Source organism: Rhinolophus ferrumequinum, chromosome 18 (genome assembly GCF_004115265.2).
Source record: "Rhinolophus ferrumequinum isolate MPI-CBG mRhiFer1 chromosome 18, mRhiFer1_v1.p, whole genome shotgun sequence".
NCBI lineage: Eukaryota > Metazoa > Chordata > Mammalia > Chiroptera > Rhinolophidae > Rhinolophus > Rhinolophus ferrumequinum.
This window is the reverse complement of record NC_046301.1, coordinates 46,943,963-46,962,821: the sequence shown is the minus strand read 5'-3', so window position 1 is coordinate 46,962,821 and position 18,859 is coordinate 46,943,963. Positions and strand designations below refer to the sequence as shown.

At 35.4% G+C, this 18,859-nt stretch overlaps 2 protein-coding genes across 5 annotated transcripts in view; one reads left to right on the top strand and one right to left on the bottom strand.

The window, feature by feature from the left end:
• Positions 1-18,859, top strand: part of LOC117037930 (zinc finger protein 333) — a 1,118,586-nt gene that overhangs the window by 559,371 nt on the left and 540,356 nt on the right. The window lies entirely within an intron of this gene.
• The window catches only part of TLL1 (tolloid like 1), a 179,088-nt gene continuing 176,361 nt past the window's right edge, over positions 16,133-18,859 (bottom strand). For all 4 annotated transcript variants that reach the window (XM_033134461.1, XM_033134462.1, XM_033134459.1 and 1 more), the window contains one exon: positions 16,133-18,762. In XM_033134461.1, the coding sequence (XP_032990352.1) occupies positions 18,631-18,762 (132 nt within the window). In that variant the 3' untranslated portion in view covers positions 16,133-18,630. The remainder of the gene's footprint in view (positions 18,763-18,859) is intronic.

The following is an 18,859-nucleotide window of genomic DNA, read 5'->3' as shown; positions in this document are numbered from 1 at the left end:
CCAGCCTGCCCTTCCTGATGACCTGCCCTATAGATTTTGGACAGCTCCAAAATCATATAAGCCATGTTCTTACAGTAAATCTCTTAAAATATATTGCCTACTGGCTCTTCTGAGTTTGAACTCTGACTAGTACAGATTTTGGTATTGAAAATGGTGCTATACCTCTTTTTCTGTTTCATTAGCAGCTATTTTAAATTATCCACGTTACCATTCAACTTCACTATACTTGGTATTTTGGAATCATCATACACACCGATGGTAAAATTTTAATTTTGAATAAACCAACACTGTATCATTTCTCTCCTGGCTTATGCTTCACATAACATGTTCTCTAATCTAAGTAGTATATTTTATCTGGTTCTTCATGTGTGTAGGTTTTATATGATTTGAAGGCTTTCACAAAGACAAGCCTGAACATTCCTTTTATTTTATTTCAAGAACAACTTTTCAGGGATAATTCAACTAAGGATAAAAATACTACATTTGGGGACCTCTAGGATCACATTTTTTTTTATATGTTGAAGTTTGTTTCAGACAGTCCACAAACATCCTTAAATTGAGTGAATCTCTAGAAGGACTCATGTGGGTATAACTAGTAATACTCACAGCTAATGTTTATTACAGCAAAGGATTCAGAGTAAAAGGAAAAAGAAATAGATATATACTGGCAAAGTCCAGAGAGGTTAGGTGCTGGCTTCTGAGTCTATCTTTATCCAGGTCACATAACGTGCATTCTCTCCAGAAGCCAACTATAGAAACACATATAAAATGTGAGTGCCAGAAAATCCAACTCAAGTCTCAGGTTCCAGTGGTTTTATGAAAACAGCATTAAGAAATCTGCATCGCCTTCCTGGAACAACTCAGACAGTGATAACTTTGTTCTAATTTCTAGAGCTACATCGATTATCATTTCCTTGAACTCTCACTATAGATTGCCATGCGCTTCAGATATCTCGTTCTATTTAGCTAAGTCTTTACTCTCAGCCTTGGAGTCTTCAGTTTCTGCTCCCACTCCACTTAGCCACTGTAAAATCGGCCCTAAGTTTATCCACAAGTTCATTCGTTTTCTTTTTTCCCCTATATATATCCCTTTCTCAAGGTAACAAAAATAGATTTCAAATACATGTCTTCAAAGCTTATAATGTCCAGCATATCTTTTATTAAACAATCACTTAATTTTGCATATAAGCATCTTATTTTTCAGGATATCTTGTACATATCTTATCACTTCAAACACCAGCCATTATAAATTTTGTTTTCTGACTTTTTCTATCAACTTCAGGTATGTTATGCATCTCACTTTCAACAGAGTTGCTCAAATTCTATCCCATGTAATGATTATTTTACTCCTCACTGCATCTACTTCATTCAAAGCTGCATTCAGATGCATTTAATAATTTAAGATTTAATATGTGAGTGAATCAATTCCCACAATCAATAGTATTGAGGACTACAATTACTATTTGGGCCATTACAGAGAAACTAACCCAATTTATCATGCACATATATTAAGATTGTGAGGTTAATGACAAGTCTAAAAACCAGAGAATGAATAGAAAGATTGTATTTTCCAATGAGATATAATGTGGTTTCAAAATAATTTATAATTATTCGTAAGAACTTTAAAAAATCAAACATATCAGATAATATGGTGAAAATAATGGATAAAAAAAGTAGCATGTGATGTCTATTACTATAGAAAGTTTGAGGCAGCAGTAAATCCAAATATAATTGCTAGACAATATATTTGAAATAACATCGCTAAGAACATTTTGAACAAAGGATATTCAGAAGAATTAATGGACTTGATTTATAAAATTTATTTTTATGATATAACAGACTTCATGATATAATAAAAAAACAGACTTTTATGATATAATAGACTTCAATTGCCTATTCGAGGCATGAATGGTTTATTATTTCATTCAGTTCATATTATTAGGAGGCCTATTATATCTTGGCCTGAGCAGAGTCTTCCAGAAAGTCATAAAAGGGCTGAAGCAGTGAGGAGAAAAAAACAAAATAAGGTAACCTTAAATTATATAAGTTTCAAAAAAACTTATAAAGTGGTATTTCTATAGAAAAGCAAAATGCTGTGAATGAGAAAAAAATAAATTACCATAACTTCCGGTGTTTAGCCAGAAACCACTACCTTAAAACTTGCCCTTCAACAGAAGGGGTCTCTGGCTAGTTATTCCATTGCTGATTTCTGATATGGACTCTTCATGGGGGAATTAAAATTCTTGACAGATGTTGAGTTGCAACCATAGATCAAAAGGAGGGCTGTCACGTGAGTGTATTATATATATAGATATACACACATATACATACATACATACACATATACATGCACATATACATATATCTGTGTATACACATGAGGTCTGACAATTAAGTTCGCGAACCTGTTGCAACAACATTGCTAACCTTTTTTTGATATTAGAAGGATTATTCATTAAGAATTTGTACCAACTGGACAGTTTACCAAGTTTACTATTTGCAAGTAATGAAAAGGTTGCATGAAAAAGTTAGATGACCGCACTTTTGCCAACAATTCATGGCTCTTGCATCACGACAATGCACCAGCCCACATGGCACTGTCTATGAGAGAGTTTTTAGCCAGGAAACAAATAATTGTATTGGAACACCCTCCCTACTCACTGATATGGCCCACAATGACTTCTTTTTCTACCTGAAGATAAAGGAAATATTGAAAGGAAGAAATTTTGATCACATTCGTGACATCAAGGGTAATACGAAGACAGCTCTGATAGCTACTCCAGACAAAGAGTTCCAAAATTGCTTTCAAGGGTGGACTAGGCACTGGCGTTGGTGCATAGCTTCCCAAGGGGAGTACTTCGAAGGTGACCAGAGTGATATTCAGCAATGAGGTATGTAGCACTTTTTCTAGGATGAATTCTCAAAATTAATTGTCCATCCTTGTCTGTATGAGTGTAAGTGTGTGTGTGTGTGTGTGTGTGTGTGTGTGTATGTGTGTGTGTCCTTAAGGAAGGTGACAGGGAGGCTTCTGAAGAGAACTGAAATAGGAGTGCAACAGAATTTTGACACTAGAATGTATCCCTTATCCCTTTCCTTTATCTTCTACTTTGGAACTCCACAATGGATAAAAAGAGTCCCACACAGGCACCACACTAATAGGAGAGTGCTGTAAAGCGGTGTTGTGATTAGAAATACAGGCCCCTAAGACGACCACTCACCATTCATGCCCTAACCCTCTGGCTTTCTTACCTAGCAGAAGCCATGTGAACAGTATTAAATTCCCACAAGTCTGACTGGGGCACCAATGTATCTGAACTTGAGAATCAGCATTTCTGTTAGCAACTTGTCATGAAAAAACAGGGAGATCTCGTAGAAAAGAAAATGGGCTATACGGAATACATGGCAGTCTGATGGAGAAATTCACTTTGGAAATGGGGGAGTCAAAAAAAAAAAAGACTAAACTAAATGCAAAACTTCCCAATAAATATGACATATATATGACATATTTTACATACATATATGATATATAGTCAAATGTAACATATGGCATAACTCAATGAAGAATTATTGACTGAGAGTGAAAAACAAAAAAGATCAGAAAAGTGTCAGAATGAAGAAATAAAGTTTTTCCGTCCTGCCCCAGATATGTTGTGGAAAACAGAATGCGAATTTCACTTTTAAATATTATCAGATTATAATGGTATCACATTCAGTGGGAAATGCTCTAATTATATTGATTAATTGAAAGAAACATCCATGGGATAATGATGATCACTGTTTAAAATTTCTTACAAGCAGCAGAAGTTACTAATACTATGTATCAGGCTATACAGGAAAAGGATTAGTGAGTCAAAAATCCAGGAATCATAGTGACTTTGTTACTATACAAAGTTAGATGAAGACACAAGTGAGAAATTTACTGAAAGCTTCTCACTTTGAGTTATGGTGGATGCGAGAATCAGAAATTTAAGAATTAGAAAAATGATCTCCAAATTGAACTTACCAAATTCATGTGTTACTGTCTGATATATGAAAAGATGGTGAGTCACTGAAAAATCCACTTTTCTAAGATTCTTGGAGGAATCATTAATGTAGACCTACACTTGTGGTAACAGGTTGAGCACAGGGAAAAAGAAGCCTAGTCACCTGAAGCCAAATCTCCCCAGAACTCCTTGGACTTGCCCTCCACGGTGGGCTAGGGAGTGCTCTGATGAAAGACACCTGGGAGAACCGACTCCCAAAGCCCTGTGTATGTTCCCAGCACACCGGATACCTGTATGCCTGACAGCAGGTGCATGGGAGCCATCGGCGCGTGCTTAATTAGGCCTCCTGCCTTGGCAGCCAGGCTCCCTGGGATCCAACAAGAAGTCTGGCCCACATAGGGACTGGCCTTGCCACAAGCAGGGACTTCTGGGGGACTCACCGGGTTGCCAAGGTCCATCCTGCTGCTCCAAAACAGAGTTTTGCCAGTCCTGTGAAGGCAAATCTTGCCAGAACTCCTTAGCCTCTCCATCCCAGGCCAGACAGGGGTGTCATGTGATGAAAGACACCCGGGAGACCTGACTTCCACAGAGGCCCAGCCAAGGGCCATAAGGGGTCTGGGTCCAGCTACTCTCCAAGCTCCGCATCAGGTGTGCACTGGCTGGTCCAGGAGGATGGCCTGTTTGCCGGCAGAGGTAGCTGCGCAGCCATCCACAGGAGTCGGGAGGTCCCAGATGCCTGCCCGTGGGGAGTAAGGAGTGCGGGGGCGAGCTGCGTATGCGTCAGCTGCGCGTGCGTGCCTCTTGTTCCTTGACAGCCCGGCTTCCTGAGCTTGGCTGGTGCCTGGGCCTTGTAGAGACAAACAGGGTAATAGGCGGAACCTCTGGGAATACACTAAGCTGCCAAGGTCCATCCCACTGTTCCAAAACAGAATCTCCAATTCCCCTAAAGTTAGAGTTCATGGAGTCTTTAGAAGCCATTCAGGCCCTGACCAGGGCTACAGAAGATGAGACACCTGGGAATCATGATTGCCAGGCATGCCCCAACTCCCGTAAGGATGGCAGGGCCAAACACGGTCTGATGGTAACAACTTTCCAGCCTCCTTGTCAATATCTGACCCGAGGAGGAACCCAATTCAGTATTGTGGCCCTTACTTTCTCTGAGGGACAATTGCACCCTCCTACTCAATCATCATCCACACAAAAGAAACGATAGATTTGTTTGTGAAATAATTTAAGGTGAGCTGGACTGGTCAATTTGACCCATAATCACCTGCACAGATACACACAAAGTTTCAGATGGTTGAGCATTCTCTTCTAAGAGGAAACTCAACCATCATCCCTCCCTGGAACCCTTTTTTCCTTTAGTAATTTAGAGAATGAAAAAAAAAGGAGGGTAAACCTTGGTACTGATTCTGAAAATTGCTAGTTCATCTCAGTCTTCTTTCCAATCAGATTATTTCCTTCCATATAGATGACCTTAGTAAACTTGAAACCTTGAGTCATCAGACAAATTCTACTATAGGCCTGCCCTCTCCATTGCTTAGATTAGACAATAGTCTTAATATACTTTACCCGAAACTTTTGGAAGTTGTATCAAAATTTTCAAAAAGCAATTAATTATTTGATGATATTATTCACTGGACATATATTATTCACTATAACTCTGGTGCTTAGGCAACAGCAATTTCAAATTTAGAATCCTATGTGCTACCTTCTTGGATTTCAAAACTCTATATGCATTCCTATTTTTTTTTATGGAAATATAACAGTAATGAATACCACTCAGCAAGACACCGCCACACATTGACATGAACACAGCTGTGAGACACTGATATCCCAAGGTTATGAAACCTCATTGAGCTTTCAGCACAATGAGAGTGTACAGCACTGCCAATGTAAGCGCACAGAGGAAAGTTCACAAACTTAATTGCCAGACCTCGAGTATTTTTCCGTCTGATTTACCTTATGTAGGATATAGGCACACCTCATTTTACTGTGTGTTTCACAAACAAACCTGGGCAGTGTGGAGGAAGGTGTAGGTTTAGCAGTTGGGGCATTGGCGGTGCCCACAGAACCCGTGGGGGTTCCTCTTGTTAGATTCTCCCATAGGCTTGTGGGCAGACTTCTTGTGGGAGTCCTGAGTGAAGTCAGCAGAAAATGCGTCCTTTTAATTCCCTTTGATACTCTTACCTGCTTCGCCGGTATCGCCTCCCTCTTCTCAGTTAGGGAGTTTCCACCTCAATACTCTGGGTGCTGCTGGAGAGAAACAGGTTTCTCCAACAGTGTTCCTCATAGCTGGGGAGCTGCACACCCACCTACTACTCTCTCTTTCCCCAGCACGAGAGGTCGCCACGGGTTAGTTCTGGCCCCACAATGTCACCTTGGGGAAAGTACCCGCTGGAAAAGTTCCCTTTAACATCTCCAATGCATCCAACCTCATTATTATTATTATTATTATTATTATTATTATTATTATTATTCCTCCTCCTCCTCCTCCAATGGAGTGCTGTGATCTCCCCTTGAAAAGATTAGAGTTCTGCAAAGTGTCTCTTGTCCGTGGGTTTCTACCCAAGTTAGTACTCTCCAGATTTTCCCTAACAATGACCAAGAGGGGTTGGGGGAAGGTTCTGTGGTCCCTCTTGGTTTTGTAGCCCATTCGGAGGTCTCTCTGCCTATTACCAGATGCAGGAGTGTCCTCCAGCATTCCTTGGTATATGGTGCTGGATCCTATAACTCCCACGTTGGCACTTTTGCTCATGGATGATGCCTAATTCGTTGTTAATTAAGGTGGACATAAAGGAAAGACATCTTATACTGCCATGATACTGACGTCACGCCTCTCCATTTCATATTTACTCTTATCTCAATTTTTTTTCTCTAAGTAAAGTTAAGCTAAGCTACAAGGAGGTACATATTCTCAACCCTCAGCATAACTTATTAAAAACTCTTTTCTTTCATTTCTCTGATTATCTTAAACACTGGAGACACTGCTATATAACTCCTGGTGCTTTTATAAGAATTTAAACAGTCATTTATTCACTCATTCTACAATCTCTGGAAGTGTTATCTGCTATGAATGGATGTGACAATTTCTTAGTCCCATTCCTTCTAATGGTAACCTTAAAACTATTTTCTTATAAATGTAGAATATACATAAAATGCACAAGATGAGTGAATTATTACAATCTCACCATTATTTGTCTCTCTGCTGGTTCCATGATGAAGCAAAAATTCAGAGATCTGCATGTGTTATGATGTGGAAATAGTAATGGTAGTGAGGGCAAAGCATAAACTGAATGGAAGAAATTTGTGCTGAATCCCCAATTTTTTCATGAGTGATATGTATATATTATACATGATTTTATGCAAATACAAGACACTCACTCAATAATCACACTTAAAATTTCATTCAATGTCCTGTGTATCTTGCTGAGCTATTCTAATAATAAGGTAGTTGCAGTTTTCCAAACCATATTTTACCGAGTCAGACTTAAAATATTGCTCTAGTCTGCCTTTATTCCTCTTAAGTGACACCTTGAAAGTGATGCTTTGTGTGTTATAGAAGATAGGCTAAAAGTAGATTAGTAGATAGGCTAAAACTGTCTGTCTAATTTATACTGCATACAACATCATCTGGGGACACGGAGCAATAAGGCAGAAAAAGGCAAGAACTAGTGTTTCTGTTATTTCAGAGTGTGAGGTTTTGAAGCCATAGAGATTATATTTTGTTTGTTGTTTGTACCTCAATACCAAGAACTTGTCAGACTTTAAGTCTCCCCCATCTTTTACAATTAGTAGTGCATCACAAAATCATCTAGGAAATATTTGCTGTCAATTTTTAGCCTTTTTTTCCTCAGTGGTTCAGAAGTACAGTATTTACAGTATTCTTTAAATACTCTATAAATTTAGAAAACAACATGTTTTTTTTTAACATAAACACTGACCTTTATGAAAAATCACCCACTCTTTCTCTCCTTTTAAGAATATGTAGTTGATTTTAAATCAAGGGAAAATAAAGTATTGGTGGCAGTGATGAGCCAAGGTATATTATAACACTTTGTCATAAAGAGCCACAGTTGTGGGTCTTTTTAATTCATATGTAAAACATATTGTATAGCATTATAGATATTTTGTAAATCAATTAAAATGAAAATATGAAAAGACCAGTGTGTAATTCAAGATTGTAATGCTTACAATACGTTACAATACATTGTCTCTGTTAGGTATTTAGTAACTGCTTATTATATTAAAGCGAACTCCATTCCGATGTGCAAAACAATGTCTAAGTCAATTTCAAAATATTTGGAGAAATAACTCAATACTATGCTGACATATTACACATCCAAGGAGAACTTAAGGAGGTAATAAAATTAAGTGGTTTAACATTTCAATTATTTGAAACCTTGAAAATGATCATTTATACAAACATGCACAATAAAAAATAATTGAGAAAATTGTGTAATAAACTGATTCAGAAAATATAAAAATAAAAATGTTATTGATCATATATGTTCTTTACCAAAATCAGTAGTTTACTTTAAAATACGCTAAACCTCACCAAATGCTTTGATCATTTTCCATAGTCTTTTTTTTTTTTTTTTTTTTTTATCTAGGTTCAAAATGAAAGGTCTTCATGTAAGGAATTTATTTCTTGGTATTTTCAATTGATTAATGAATTTACATTGGATCATAAATTTGACCTTCCTTTTTGGATGAGAAATTCTTTATGATTCTCATATTCACCTTCTGACACCTAAGCTGTAGCCATAAAATGGAATAAAACGATTGCCCTCAGGTATATATCATATACTATGACCACATTTTCAGAAAGTTATAAAGATACTGCAGAAGAAAACTGCAAAAAGTTCAGGGATAATTTATTTATAGAATCAGCTTAAATAATAATTTAGAATAACATATTTTGTAATTGATACAACAATTGAAGATAAACATACTCCTCAAATATTTTAAGCATAGTAAATTTTTAAATGGTTTAAATATCGTTCAGCATCTTTAGAGAGGAAAAAAGGTTGTTCTAAAAATGTTATCAAAATGAAAATCATTTAGAAATTGTTTTGCAAAGTGTGAACTATGACTCATATTGACTTAGTCCTTTTTTAAGATTAGCAAGTGTTTGAATTTTTACATGGTTAATAAAAACCATTACATATAACACACGGTATTATAATTTCTAACCTATGTTTTAATATAAACTACAAAGATTTAGAAGGAAGACTGATTTCTAAAAGTATCAAAAGTTAGTTTTTTACAGTTTGGGAGACAATGAGGAAAAACTGAGGGTTGCTAGATGGGCGGGAGGGGTGGGGGGTGGGGGGGAGGGTGAGGGGATTGGAGGGCAGTCGGTGACCACAGGATGGCCACGGGGTTTGAAAATTAATCTGGGGAACGTAATTTGGTGGTTACCAGAGCGTAAGGGGGTTGGGGGGTGGGGGATGAGGGTGAGGGGGATCAAATGTATGGTGATGGAAGGGGAGCTGACTCTGGGTGGTGAACACACAGTGTGATTTATGGATGATGTGATACAGAATTGCACACCTGAAATCTATGTAATTCTACTAACAATTGTCACCCCAATAAATTAAAAATAAATTAAAATAAAAGAGACAAAGTATGCCAAATTAAAAAAAAAAAAAGAACTATAGCTAGTAACTTGGAAATAGCAAGATGCAAAGCAATGCACTCACCAGACAAATATTAATACTGATTGAGTATCTTAACTAGTCAGGCACTGTTCTAGATGCTGGGACACAGAAATAAGTAAAACATCAAATTCCTCCTTTAAGAAGCTTACATTCTAATCTAAGTTTGATAATAAACAAATAAATATAACCCATAATGTCAAATAATGGTAAATCCTGTTAAGAAAAATAAAAAAAATAAAAAAAAGTTAGTTTTTTAGAACTTTTTTTAGAGCATTTTACGTTCTCAGCAAAATTGAGGGGAATGTACAGAGACTTCCCAAACGCCCTCTCCCGTACACACCTCAGCCTCCCCAATTATCAGCATCCCTCACCAGAGTGGTTACATCTGCTACAGTGGACGAAACTATAGTGACACATTATCATCACCCAAATTCCATAGTTTGCATTACGAGTTCCCTCTTGGCATTGTACATCCTATCAGTTTAGACAAATGTATAATGACATGTATCCAGCATTATAGTATAATACAGAGTATATTCACCTCTCCAAAAAAATCCTTTGAAGAGCTCTTAAAAAATCTTTTGAAAATCATTATCAATCACTAAATATACAATTTTTATATGAGGAAAATTGAGCAAGTTTTTAGCAATGAATGCCATAACATTAGTTTGTTTTGATCATATAACATCGTTAACCCTGCTGCAACTGAACCAGCCTTCCCTTGAGTTTGCTGGTAAATCTGGAAGCTAAGAACATCCACCTGGAGTGTAGTTGTCCCTTGAACAATTTTGGGGTAGGAGTGCTGATTCTCATTGTACATGGAGCCAAAAATCCCTGAATAACTTTTGACTTCCCCAAACCTGAACTACTAATAGCCTACAGTTGCCCAGAAGCCTTACTGATAGTATAAACACTTGATTAACACATATTTTGTATGTTGTGTGCATTATATATTGTATTCTTATAATAAAGTAAGCTAGAGGAAGTATTACTGAGGAAATCATAAGGAAGTGAAAACAAATTTACAGCATTTACTGAAAAAAAATTCAAACCCTGTGGTTCCAGGGTCAGCTGTAGTTGATCGCTACAGAAGCCAAGGTACAAGCCAGTGGAAAGCTGTTGGCTCTTTTGTTATTGCTTCTCTGTGTCTGATGATCTGTCTCTCACCACTTCTAACCAATAAAACGTAATTGTTGCTGTTTCTCTGTACCTCCTAAATCTTGCTCAACTTCATTTTTAGTGAACTCTAACCCAGTGCTATATATGGAAGGTAATTCTGAGAAATACAGTCTCAGTATAACCAAACAGAAATAGAACAATCTGCCCAAATACGTTGATATGAAACTCACTATTTTATACTCCCATTGCCTCCAGTTCCTGTTTATGGCCAAGTTCCCTCTCCATGAGGCAGAGCAAATCTGCTTACACAGAATCTTAGGACTCAATGTCCAAGATTCCTATAAAGATAGACTGTGAGGCTATGAGTCCTCCCCCAGCACTTTGAATCAGAACCCAGGGACAAGAAGGACTAAGGATTGAATAAATTATGTCTAGTTGAAGTTAGTAAGGAGGAAAGTGTTGAGTGAAGCAGTGGAAACTGCATTAATTTTTTGGATGCAGTAGTAGCAGAGATTATATCAGCACTTTGAGTGTTAAGAGCTCCTTATCTATGCCAGTAGAAATACAATTTGTGGTGTCTGGATCCAGTGCATAAGCAACGTTCGCTGAAACATTAAAACCTCATTCTATGGGCTTTGGAAATGTATAGCTAATAAGGGCTATCCAATACATGTCCTTCTGTAATTTTTTAATTTATTATTTTTAAATTATTTCAAATCCTTAACTTCAACATTGTGATTTTTGAATTTTGTATTAAAGTATTAATATAACACACTTACAGAAAAAATATATCTATCAAGAGCTCATCTTTTTTCCTCATTTGCAACAAGTACACAGATTAAGAAGAACATGACTAGTACGACAAAGCCCCACGTGCAGCCCCACTTAACATCTCCTGCTACATGATAACAGCTACCTAGATATTTTATAACAAAGGTTAGTTCTTCCATCCATTTTATTTTTTATTTTTATATCAATAAAATCATATAGGATATGTGCTTCAGTATCTGGCTTCTTTCAGTTAACATTTGCAACTTAACCAAACTGTTGAATGGTTATAGTTAATTTTTTTCATTTGTCAAGTAATAAGTGATTGAGTAAATACATATTTTAATAATTTATATATTATTTACGAACATTGGGTAGATTTTAGGTATTTTTTATTATAAAATTATGAACATTTCAGTGCATGGTTTTTGGTGAAAAAGTGTACATATTCTGCAGAGTAATTTCCTAAGAGTGGAATAGGTTGGTTATAGGATATGCATACATTGAGTTGTAGTTATCATTGCAAAATCATTTTCAAAATTGATTTCTGGTGTGTTTCACTTATGCAAGTGAGATAAACTTGGGGTTTTTGGTTTATATACTTCATATCAGTGAAATCATATGGTTGTTTACTTTTTCTGTCTGACTTATTTCACTTAGCATTATAATCTCAATATCCATCCATGTTGTCACAAATGGTCCTATTTCATCTTTTATTACTACCGAACAGGATTCCATTGTGTATATATACCACAATTTCTTTATCCATTCATCTCTCGAAGGACATTTTGGTTGTTTCCATGTTTTGGCCACCGTAAATAAAGCTGCAATGAACATTGGAGCACACTTGTCTTTATGGATAAATGTTTTCAGATTTTTTGGGTGGATACCCAGGAGAAGGATTGCTAGGTCATATGGTAATTCTATTTGTAATTTTTTGAGGAACCTCCACACTGCCTTCCATAGCGGCTGCACCAATCTGCATTTCCACCAACAGTGTATGAGGGTTCTTTTTTCTCCACAGCCTCTCCAATACTTGTTACTATTTGTCTTGTTGATCGTAGCCATTCTAACTGGGGTGAGGTGATATCTCATTGTGGTTTTTGTTTGCTTTTCTCTGATGATTAGTGATTTTGAGCATTTTTTCATATGTCTATTTGCCATTTGTATGTCCTCTTTGGAGAAATGTCTCTTCAGGTTCTCTGCCCATTTTTCAATTGGGTTGTTTTTTTCTTGTTGAGTTGTATGAGTGCCTTGTATACTTTGTATATTAGCCCCTTATCGAAGGCACTGTTTGCAAAATCTTTTCCCATTCAGTTGGTTGCTTATTTTGTTGATGGTCTTTTTTGCCGTGCAGAAGCTTTTAAGTTTGATATAGTCCTATTCATTTATTTGAGCTTTTACTTCCCTTGCCTTTGGAGTCAAATTCATAAAATGCTCTTTGAACCCAAGATCCATAAGTTTAGTACCTATGTTTTCTTCTATGCAGTGTATTGTTTTAGGTCTTATGCATAAGTCTTTGATCCATTTTGAATTAATTTTGGTACATGGTGACAGATAGAAGTCCAGTTTCATTCTTTTGCACGTGGCTTTCCAGTTCTGCCAGCACCATTTATTGAAGAGGCTGTCTTTCCTCCACTGTATGTTTTTTGCCTTTGTCAAAAATTATCTGTCCATATTTATGTGGGTTTATTTCTGGGTTCTCAATTCTATTCCGTTGGTCTATGTGCCTGTCTTTCTGCCAGTACCATGCTGCTGTTTTGATTATTGTTGCCCTGTAGTACAAGCTAAAGTCATGGAGTGCGATATCGCTAGCATTGTTCTTTTTTCTTAAGACTACTTTGGCTATTCGGGGTCTTTTGTGGTTCCATACAAATCTGATGTTTTTGTTCTATTTCTTTAACAAATGCCATTGGGATTTTGATGGGGATTGCATTAAATCTGAATATTGCTTTGGGTAATATGGCCATTTTAACTATGTTGATTCTTCCAATCCATGAGCACGTATGTCTTTCCATTTCTTTGTGTCTTCTTTAATTTATTTTAAAAATGTCTTATGGTTGTCAGCATATAGGTTTCACATCCTTGGTTAAGTTTATTCCTAGGTATTTTATTCTTTCTGTTGCAATTGCGAAAGGAATTTCTTTTTTTTAATTTCTTATTCTGGGATTTCTTTGTTAGTATATAGGAATACAATGGACTTTTGTAAAATGATTTTGTAGCCGACAACTTTACTGTATTCATTGATGGTTTCTAATAGCTTTTTGGTGGAGTCTTTAGGATTTTCTGTATATAACTTCATGCTTCCTGCAAAGAGTGACAATTTAACTTCTTCATTCCCAATTTGGATGCCTTTTACTTCTTTCTCTGGCCTGATTGCTCTGGTGAGGACTTCCAACACTCTGTTGAAAAGCAGAGGTGATAGGGAACAGCCCTGTCGTGTTCCTGAACATAGAGAAAAGGGCTTCAGGTTTTCATCATTAATTATGATATTAACTGAGGGTTTGTCATATTTGGCCTTTATTATGTTCAGGTATTTTTCTTCTATACCTATTTTATTAAGTGTTTTAATCATAAATAGATGTTGTATCTTGTCGAATGTTTTTTTTGCATCAATTGATATAATCATATGATTTTTTCCTTTGTTTATGTGATGTATCACATTGATGGATTTGTGTATGTTGAACCTCTCAGTTGCTATTTTTAAGATGTATGCTCTACAAATTTGATACCTGGGCAAAAATTAAATGCTATATAATTAATTTTCCAGCTAGACAAAAAATATAGGTAGACAGAGCAGAGTAAGGGCAGAGAGACTGGTGAGCTAGTATTCATATAGAAATAACACATCATAACACAAGTAATTTTATTATTTACTGAACACCTTCACCGTGGTAGCAAAGACAAGGCCCAGCTGCCATGACCTTTTATCTACACGTATTACGTTGCTTATTCTATTCTTAGAGCTTCTCTTTTCATATGCTTTAATCCAAATATACTTTCACCTACAAGTGTAGAAGTTGATATTGATTGTATTAATTTTTATTGAAAATATTGTATGAGAGGGAGGTTATAAATATAGGGTTCAGGACCTATAATCTTTTTGGAATCATCCTGCCTGGGTCTCAGCACACAGTGGGTGTGTCACGGTGAATGCTAGAATCACACAGTGAGCCTGGATTCAGGTTGAATATGCTGGTGGGGAAATAAAGGTGGGCAGGTTGAAGTCTGGACAGTAAAAAATGTTGACGTCAAAAGAAAGTTAGGAGACAAATAAAAATATCTCACAGTGTATCAGAGCCACCCTTTTCAATTGTTTCATAAGCTAATGACAAAATTTCTGTTTTATAACAATAACACTGAAAAACTGAAAACTATTCATTAGCAACCATTTACTATGCATTGAAGCATAAGATACTTCAATTCATTGTTGTTCAATTCAATTCATGTTGTTTTTCTTTTTGATAAGGTCATATTACACATTATATCTTATAAAATAGAAGGCATTACAACAATTCAAGTTATAAAACTTTAAGAGGTAAATTTTTCACCTGTTTTTAACCTACCATGCCAGATTTAACAAGTGGTATAAAAAGTTTTCCAAACAGTAAGTTTTATTTCTATTATCAGTAAATAAAATTTCCAAATATTTTGATAATTACTTCAAGTTATTTTTAATGTCACAATGGCTATAGCTTAACTAAATCTAAATAAGTATATAATTTAATGTTTTTAAATAACTCATTTTTGTGAAGAATAATAATCATTAGATGTTTTAGAAATTTTCTATATAGGAGAAAAAAACTTCCTATTTGAGGCTTACCATAAAATATACAACAGTAATAGAAACCAAATAACAGAGACTAAGATATTTAAAAACAAAATGGACAGAATTTGAATCTGATACTGTGATATATTAAAATTAGTCTTAAATAGCAAAAATCCAGCCAAAGTAGTCAGGGAATATTGAAAATATAATTGTTGTTTCTATTTCTTTAAAAATGTTGTTTTGTGCAGGGATGTTAAGTCATGGTAATAAACTAGATTAATGACTTTTAAAAATAATAAAATCATATGAAGTAGGAGCAGGAATTTTTTTGTTGATTTTTTTTTTCCATGTATAGAATTGTGTAGGAGTTAGAACTGAGAGAATAAATAGAGAGAACAGCCAATATACTGATGTAGGGGTTGAAAATAATTTACAAAATTAATTTAATAAAATGTCTAGAACAGTAACAATTATTAACAAAACAATGAAGCTGTCTCTATTCGCGTTTAACAACACATTTATGCCAAAATTGAATATAATCATATTAAGCAGTGAACTGATATCTGACATAAGATACAATACAATTAATGTTCCCATTGAAGACCTAAAGTCATAACAACATCTCTATATGCTTTCAAAATACTTTTTTATTTTCAATTCTTGGTTGTGTTGAAGCAGCTCATTGTAGTCTCCTAATATCAAATGGAATACCCAGAACATTTCTTACAATAGAACACTGTGTTTCCCCTACTACAGCAGATAAAATAATTTAATGTATTTATTGAAAAAAAAGGCCCATAGTTACTAACGCCAAACTAAACATTTTTGTGTTTTGTTGTTGTTGTTGTTGTTAATTTCTAGTACTATCGATGGTTCTTAAAGCTATCTACAGTTGATACTCGAATTGTCATGCTGTTTCTGAAAGGAACAATATGTCTATCCTGAAAGTTTCACTGTAATTAACCCCTAAAATTTACTTTATGTGGAAAAGTTTCATCGTAAAAAAAAAAATCTATATATGTCAAGATTGATTCTACTACATTTTGTAGACCAAGCACATATTTTTATATCATCAGACAAGTTGAGTTTCAACATCTAACTTTACACTGTGACCCTGGGAATGTCACATACCTCCTTTGAGCTTCAGTTCCCGAACTACACAATGAGCACATCGCCACCGTTTTCAGAGGGTGGCATAAAGTTTAGAAAGAGCTACTGCATGCGCCTAGTGCTAGGCTAGGCACACTGTACTACACTAGGTGTCAATGGTTTCTTCCTCTTCCCATTCCCGTTTCTAATAAATTTTGGCTAATTGGAGATTAGTGAAAAAAAATACAGAAGTTACTGGAATAAATCAGCTCCATTAAAAATCTCATTATATTGCAGGCAATAGTTATACATTTCCAAAGTTACATTCAACAAAATCAAAAGATTGGTTTTAAAAATGTATTTACATATTATAATTCATATGCAAGAAAAGATTCTTCAGGGCAGCAATGACAAAAAACAAATAAGCTACATCTGTGTGTATATTTCATTTTGTAAAAATGAAGAAAAATACCCAATTTTATTAAATGTTAAATGTTCATGGACAGGTAACAGAAACAAAGCTACTTCATAGAGCAATCTATAACATCAAAAAATATCAAAATAGAGTTTCTCTAAAAGAAAGAGCCTTTTATTAATGAATGGGTCAATAACAATTAAAAGTGCCCATTATTTGTCCATGAAACCTCCTAAAGACGGTGCTACTTCAAACAGGATTCTAATAGAACTTGGCACATAAATTTTAACTTTTCAGCCACCCACTACTTTTCACTTTCTTATAGCTTCACTCACTCAGACAATCTCACATATACATATATTAATATTAAAAACACACATGGCTGTGAAGTAGAAAATTCATTTTCTACAACAAAAGCAGTTCAGCATATTTATACCCAATGTTCTGTCACGGAAATGGATGTTCCTCATAGAGTTGCTACTTAACATACACTATTATGGTTAATATTTCAAAAGATGTGTTTCTAGAAGGATCTATTTGACCATGTGCAAGAATTCTAAGGCATTATAAGTAGTTGTTCCACAGGACAAGTGCTGCCCTCACAAGGATATTCCCTTGATACATCTAACAAGTCTAGTGTTCATTGTCATCAGCCAGACAGAGGGAGACATTCATAGTCTATGGGTGGTTGGCTCAAAGGTCAAAAACTTTGTTTAAAAAAAAAAAATGTTTATGGAATAGCACCATATAAATTCTTTCAGAAACAAATCCTTTTTCCAACATTTCTTTTTTTTTTAAGTGAATCCCAGGAGGAGAAAAAAAAAATCCATTCTTACAAGACCTACTTCTGCTTCATTTCATTTCATTTTTTTTTAAATACAACATTAACCATGTCAACATCAACAATAACAACTACAACAGATCAACAACAAAAGAAAGACAATAGCAGCAGTGGTAACTTGAGTATGAACCATCCAGGCAGTTTCTTAGAAGAATCCTGTTCACACCTGTTGGGAGTTTTTTCATAAAGTTCATGACATCACAAGACTTCTCGGATTCGGTGTGAAAAGGCAGCACTTTCACTGAAAGAATTGAGTTTACCAATCAACTGGGCATTTTCCAGCACTTAAATAAATGATGTCTAGTGCTCAACTGCAATAATGGAAATTATTGACATTTCAAACTTGACAAAACATCAGTAAAATAAAGTGGTCTCAAGATGATTTGTGTTTCAAAGAGGTTAATCTGGCCTGCAAGTGAAAATAATGAAGCTGAAATATTCCAGTTTCCAAACACTGGACACACCCACATTTAAAGTACAAATCACCCTTAAAAGATTCCCATTTCACAACATCTAATGTAGATCTGGTTTACACTGCGTCCAAGATAAAAAGCCAAAGCAATCATCCTAAAATACAAAGAGAGGGTTTTCCAGTTTATGGCCTGCAAGATCATTTTCTTATTTCTCCCAAATCTTGCAAAATTGTCAAAAAGCACATTCTGCAGGGTCACAGACCCTGAATTGAGCTGAACTGTGAGTCATCTATGTCAAGCTGTGAACAGAAACTTGTGGAGTCTTCCTGGAAGCACGTGATACCTTTTCATCAGCTTTAATTTATATCGTCAAGCTTGGATATCCTGATAATGCTGATCAAGTTTAGCTGGAAACTTTTCTTTTAGTACAGAAATAACTCAGGTCTTACAGCTTTCTTCTGTTCAAGCTCATTTTATAAAACCTTTGTGCTAATATCTTCATTTTAAAAAAAATACGTCTTCTCTCCATTACACATATTCCGTTAGGTTCTGAAGGATGTTATGGTAGTATTATTTGGTATGTGTGGTATCTTGATATCTAATGCTTTTGTATCTTATATGAAATCCTTTCTTGTTGATTGTGTCATCAGTGTGAAAATGAATTAAAACTGTATCCCCAATTGAATAGATCTCTTCTGGTGGCTGAAACAAAGAAACAAACAAGCAACTAAACAAACAATACAATGAGTCACTTTTTCTTCAAGTAATTCATGTTTGGGAATTTTTTGTGTGTGCATAT